General features: G+C 46.0%; 1 protein-coding gene across 2 annotated transcripts; it reads right to left on the reverse strand.

Annotated features, from left to right (window-relative positions):
• Positions 1–349: 349 nt before the first annotated feature.
• ZSCAN31 (zinc finger and SCAN domain containing 31) lies at positions 350–5,766 on the reverse strand. Of its 2 annotated transcripts, none has more exons than XM_019714146.3 (4): positions 5,673–5,766; positions 3,992–4,383; positions 2,860–3,010; positions 350–2,385 (listed from the first exon to the last, which is right to left on the reverse strand). In XM_019714146.3, exons 2-4 carry the CDS (start codon positions 4,370–4,372, stop codon positions 1,583–1,585), a joined length of 1,335 nt encoding a protein of 444 aa, XP_019569705.3. In that variant the 5' UTR covers positions 4,373–4,383; positions 5,673–5,766; the 3' UTR covers positions 350–1,582. The 2 variants fall into 2 exon arrangements, with proteins under 2 accessions (XP_019569705.3, XP_019569707.3); XM_019714148.3 differs by having other exon boundaries at positions 3,992–4,445; positions 5,673–5,762.
• Between the last annotated feature and the right edge of the window lie 541 nt (positions 5,767–6,307).

The raw sequence follows: 6,307 nt of genomic DNA on the forward strand, positions 1-6,307 counted from the left end.
ATTTTCCAGGGACACCTTTTGAAGTTTCCTACTTTCATATTTTTCTTCTTTTCTCCCACTTTTAGGAGCATTTTCTCACTCTTGTCCATCCAATCGTACATAATGCAGAAAACCCTCCCCACAGTGAGTCACATGGGGTACAGCAGACAGGAAACGCAGAACTGCCATGCAGTCTGATGAGGTGCGTTTAGCTCTGATGGAGCCTGCAGGAGAGGCACCCAACTGAAATTTGGAGTGTTAGAGGCGGTGTCCAGAGGAGGTACATGAAACAAGACCTGATGAGTAAGCAGGAATTTGCTAGCTAAAGAGTATGTATTTAACTTTATAAAATAAACCTCAAAGACAAAGGTTTAACACAGAAAACTTTTAAGCTGAACTTTTATTTCTCCTTTAAAATTCTGATTCAGATTTTGATTGCAGAAAAGTATCATGAGACTATCAGCAGAGGCATTTAATACCCTATTTAGTTGTAACATACTTAAAGTTCCACCTACATTCATTAGATGGCATTACGTATGTCTCAAGTGCTTTACAAGTTTGTATTGATTTAATGTTCTATATCCTATGAGAAAGGTAGTTACCGCATTTTATAGATGGGGAGACCGTAGTATAGTAAGGTCTTCTTTAAGTAAGGGACCCTAACGCATATAGCTCACAAATGGAGAGGCAGCATTGGAACCTGGACAGTCTGGTTCCAGAACCCGTGTGTTTAACCCTGACAGTCAATGGCCTGAGCAGGCTGGTCTCCCAAATAAGCAGCAAGCTGCCTGAGGTCGAGGCTTCTTTTCGTTGCTACTGCTCGCAGTGGCATTCAGAGGCCAACTGCCCTCCAAACAGCAGTAGCAGGGGAATAATGCTGACAAAAAAGACCGAATAAACGAGGTACGTTGGGAAGGTTTTAAAGTATTATCTTACTCATCATTGATCACAAAAATGGAAACCTTAAATATGGTAATGACCCACACTGAGAATGTGGACTTGCGTATCAAATGGGACCTAGATTTCTAAACCATCAAGACTATAGGCTTCACACCATGGATAATGGTGGTTAATGAGTTTGACACCCCTCCCGATAAAGACACCATCCATTGCATTCCTAGGGAGACCATGGCAATGGTTTCCTCTAGGAATGAAAATGACTCTTTATTCTCCAAAACCTTAAATGTGCCTAAAATGTAACCTTTACAGAAAAAAAAAAAAAAATCTCCGAATATCCTTGAATTTACCCACTTTTAAAAAGAGTACTACTCTTTTAAAAAGACTACTAAAAAGATGCTAGTCTTTTAGAATTGTTCAGTAGTCAGTATTACTCAAGAATTGAACCTCCATACCAATTTAGTTCCAGGTAAGATTTGTTTCTTTTAAGGGAAATCATTAGAAGTGGACCAAGGAATGAGGGATGAGGAGGCTATAGTTATCCATACCTACAGTTATCCACCCATGAGACACCAGCATCTGGTCTGCAGACAAGCTACTCATTTCAAAGCAAAAAAAAACCCCAGCATGATAGGAACAAAAATAAGACACTTGAAAAACTGTACTTTCAAGATGGCCCAACTTAGGGGCCTGGGTGTCTATAGAATCAGTGCAGTTTGGCAACAGTGTGGATTCTGAAGTGCCTAATGAGGTTGCTGTGATGACTGAAGGCTTTCCCACACTCATCACACTCATAGGGTCTCTCTCCAGTGTGGCTTCTCTGATGTTTTATAAGGAGTGTTCGCCTGCTAAAGCCTTTACCGCACTGACTGCACTGGTAGGGCTTCTCCCCAGTGTGGATTCGGAGATGCTGGAAGAGGCCTGCATTCTGACTGAAGGCCTTCCCGCACTCCTTACACCGATAGCGCTTCTCCCCTGTGTGTATCCTCTGATGCTGAGCAAGGTAAGAGCTCAGGCGGAATGCTTTCCCACACTGTTTGCATTCATATGGTTTCTCCCCCGTGTGGATTCTCCTGTGTCTGATGAGGCCATTGCTGGCACTAAAGGCTTTCCCACACTCCTTACATTGATAGGGCCTCTCTCCAGTGTGGCTCCGCTGATGTTCAATCAGGCCCGACCTCTGGCTGAAGGTCTTCCCACATTCTTCACACTCATAGGGCTTCTCCCCACTGTGGATTCTCTGGTGCTGAATGAGGACTGAATTCTGAGTAAAGTTTTTCCCACATTCACTACACCTGTGACGTCTCTCTCCAGTTGGATGTCCTCTCTGCTTCTCTCCAGTTGGATGTCCCCTCTGCCTTTCTACCCTGCTCTCACGTGTACAAGGTCCTCTGTACTTAGAATCTAGAAGAACATCTCTTTGGAGTCGGCTGTTCCCAAAATGTTCCGTTTCTTTTAATACTTCTTGCTTCAATGTCAACTCCTGGATTTCAGGTATAGTTTCAACACCTGGAATAATAAACACACCAAACAATGTCATCTCTTTCCTTTATGAAAGAGCACAACCATAGAATAGAGAATAGGAAGATCCATGTCAAACACACGTTCTAGGAATGCAAAACGGATTAAATGGGGATACTGAGGCAAGCAGAGTAAGGGGTCATCAGCACTGATGAAAGGGCTGGCAAGTAACCTAGAGAAGCAGACGAGGCTCCCGGAGAGGACGTACACGAGCAGGCACTGTCCTGAGTATTTCACATGTATCAAACGATGCTATGACTGAGGTGCTATGATTATCCGTATCTTATCAACACATAAACTAAAGGCACAGGGAGGTCATATGACCTGCCCAGTGTCCCAGAGCTACTACCATAAGTGGCAGTGCTTAAATTCCAACCCAGACAATTTGGCCCCCGAGTCCACAGTCTATTACCCTATACAAACCACCAGAGGTCCCCTGAAGGGACCCATCAAAACCCTTACCATGTTCTCCAAATTTGTGGGGACCAAAAGATTCACATCTGAGCTGTGTCACCACGGACTGAAGCTGGATGGCTGCTGATTCCTGCTTGGCCTTCAGATGCACCACATCCTCTGAGAGCAGGTCAGGATGTCCGTGTCTGTAACCTGGGGCCTGAAGGCAGGTAGGTATATTTGTGTGCATAAGAGAAGAACTCCAGGATCCCAGGCTGGTACTCAATGAAAGAGAACCACATGAAACATTTTGTAGAGAAATGGCATAGTTTAATTCCACACTCAAGGGGAGAAGGGGGACAATAAAAGGGACCCAACAAGGTGTGCTGGTTTAAAACAGGGATGCCCAAACTTATTTCAACGTTTTTTACCAAGGGCCATACGCGGTAAAATACAAAAACAGCCAGGCCACTCACTTGAGGTGAAGTACGTATTGCCTCACCTGGTTTATTTAAGTAAACTAGATATATTTTTGGAATTTGCTGCAGGCCAATTAAAAATGGATTGCGGGCCGCAGTTGCGACACCCCTGGTTTAAAATATATTCAAAAGTTGATAGTCCTTCCTTTAAAAGATGCGGCCTAATTCCCTTCCCTCTGAGTGTGAGTTGTACTTAATGGCTTATTTCTGTTGAATACAATCTGTCGCAGAAGTGACGGTATATAACTTCTGAGACTGGGTCATGAAAAGCATTGAGACTAAGTCACTAAAAGCATTATTCTCTCTTGGGGAAGCCAGCGGACATGTTACGAGGACACTCAATGAGCCCTAGGGAGAAACATACATGGCAAACTACTAAGACCTCCTGCCAACAGCCAGTGAGAGACTGAGGCCCCTCCCAACAATCATGGGAGGAAGCCGTCTTAGCAGTGGGTCTGCCAGCCTGTCAGGTCTTCAGATGACTGTAGTCTTGGCTGACATCTTCACTGCAACTACATGGGAGGTCTTCCTAACTAGCTCCATAAATGCCAACTTTCAGAAACTGAGATATTGTTTGCTTTTTTAGTTTTCAAGGCTTGAGGGTAATTTGTTACGCAATAACAGAGGACTAATACGTATGGCTTTAGCGCACTAACCTAAGTCACCAAACTTCAACCTTCATTCACTATTGAGTGTCTAGGAACCCAGCTTCCTCCGCTCACCTTGTTCTCTGGTTCACTAAGCACCCTCTCCAGATCTTCAACCACGGCCACCGCCACGTCCCCGCTCTCCGGGTGCTGTGCTCGCACCCAGGCCTGGAGCTCCCCGGGCAGGATGCTCAGGAACTGCTCCAGCACCAGCAGCTCCAGCATCTGCTCCTTGCTGTGTGTGTCTGGCCTCAGCCACTGATGACAGAGCTCCCGGAGCCGGCTCAGCGCTTCTCGGGGACCAGGAGTCTCTTGGTAACAAAAATGCCTGAAAAGTTGGCGGGAGGCCTCCTGGCCAGAAAAGCTGTTCTCTTGAAGGCAGGTTTCTTGGTCCCAGATAAGGTCTTCCTCCACCTTCACAATCTTAAGTCCATCCTGTTCCTCTGTTGAACCCATTCTGGATTTCACTTAGAAGGGCAAAGGGGTCACAGATTTAAGATTCTATGATTTAATATTTAGGAGGAGATACCTGATGATAAAATATTGTGTATTAATAAAAATAAAAAACTGGTGAAAAAAGCAAAGTATAGGAATAATGACTATTAGGCTAGCATTTATGTTAATAAAAAGTGTATCTAGGATTTTACTTATATATTTAGATACTGGAAAAAAAGAATACGGCAGGACACATTAATGGCCCCAATTGTTCACCCTTCCCTGTAGCCATGTACACAGTAGTGCCCTCCCCCTGTGATTCCGGGCTGTCATGGGACTTGATCTGGCAAAAAAGGATATGGAGCAGAATGGAACGTGAATAAGAATGCTGATAGTTTAATGGTTACAACCACTTCGTAACATTCTTTAGAACTACCTTTTAAAGTTAGAAAATAAAAAAGATGCTCTTACTCCTAGACTGATTGTTTTCTAGCTGTGCTATCAAATAGCCAGAACTGGTCTGTGCAATCACTGGACAATTCACTTCAGAGAACATGGTTTTGCAAGTCAATTAGTGACAACACATAGCTTTTGAAAATCAGCCAGTCTGGAATGACTCATTCCAATAAACACAGCTTTGAATGCCAACTGATCAATAGTTTGCCCCATGAAACCATGCTTCTACAGAAGCAGCCCACGTAACCCCAAAGATACAGCAATCACTGAACTCCATGCTTCTTAATCTCTGTGTTAACTTAAAAGAAATAATTACATGCACTGAATGGTCTTTATTTGGATCTTGGTTGGTACAAACTAATTGCAAAAGACATTTGTAGGATGACCAGGGGAAATCTGAATATGAACTAGGTGTTAGATGGAATGCTCCCACATTTCGTTGAGTGTGTTAATGATATTGTGGTTGTAACTTATGTACGTAAAATACGTATGCTAATTTTTAGAGATGCACATACAGACCTATTTTGGGGCGACAAATCATGATGCTTGTGATTTGTTTTGAAATACTTAAAGAAAAAATAGATGCGACAAATACTGCATAATGTGAACAGTTAAATAAAGCTAATGGTTATGCAGGGCTTCTGACATGGAGCGAGAATCACAGTTGGAGCCCCCTCCCCCCCCCCCCCGGGGGCTCTCCGGCCACCCCGGCCGGTCAGGGTCTCGTCGCCCAGCGTGGCTGTAGATGGGCTGACGAGCTCGGCCGCGCGCGGCGGGAGGGCCGGGGCCGCGCCTGCGCAGACGTCCCCTCCCCGCCCACTGCAGGGTGCGGAGCCGGCGGGTAGGGACCCGGCCTGAGACTCACCCTCGGGGTCCAGGGAAGCTCCAGGTCCCGGGCGGGACAGCGGCCCCCGGGAATCCGACGACCCACAAAGGCCGGAAGTGCGTCACCGTGCGCCGATCCAGTCCCTCCCGGCTGGGCGCTTTCGTACGCTCTAGGCGCTTGGGAGGTTCTCGCGTCTCAGTGACCTAAACCCTGTGAGACAGTCTGGACTTAAGCGAGTGGGCAATAACTCTGAACATCTTTGTACACGTGTGAACGCCCGTGATCGAACATACATCATGTAAGAGGCAGACAGAATGACCCACCTGCCTCTGTCGTCGACCACCACAGTGCTGGCAGCACGACCTCGCCAGCAGGGAGGCGTCGATGGCTACCCAGGGGCCTAACAGCACAGGGTCCGCTTATCCATGCGGTGCAGCTACTGCTGGATGTCCACCTGACTTGCAACAGAAGTCAGTGTTGACTGCTTTGTCCGGTACCACATCGTGAGGGGATCAATTCCTTTGGTGGCAAATGTTTACATAGGATCTCTGCTGCTTTGGAAGTGGGGTGGTGGTCATGTTCTGGGTATGAGTTTGGCTTTACTTCGCACAGGACCCAGCTAGCACTGTTATCCACGAACATACAGAATCGTGACCCCCTGACGGAGGACCCAT

Source organism: Rhinolophus sinicus, chromosome 7, assembly GCF_057876585.1.
Source record: "Rhinolophus sinicus isolate RSI-liver-muscle chromosome 7, RSI-T2T, whole genome shotgun sequence".
NCBI lineage: Eukaryota > Metazoa > Chordata > Mammalia > Chiroptera > Rhinolophidae > Rhinolophus > Rhinolophus sinicus.

Excerpts from the sequence above, each read along its gene's own strand:
- ZSCAN31 (XM_019714146.3), bottom strand. The coding sequence starts at position 4,372 with ATGGGTTCAACAGAGGAACAGGATGGACTTAAGATTGTGAAGGTGGAG. Across the intron at positions 3,011-3,991 it reads TTAGTGAACCAGAGAACAAG|GCCCCAGGTTACAGACACGG; the intron begins GTGAGCGGAGGA and ends ACCTGCCTTCAG. Across the intron at positions 2,386-2,859 it reads CCACAAATTTGGAGAACATG|GTGTTGAAACTATACCTGAA; the intron begins GTAAGGGTTTTG and ends TTATTATTCCAG.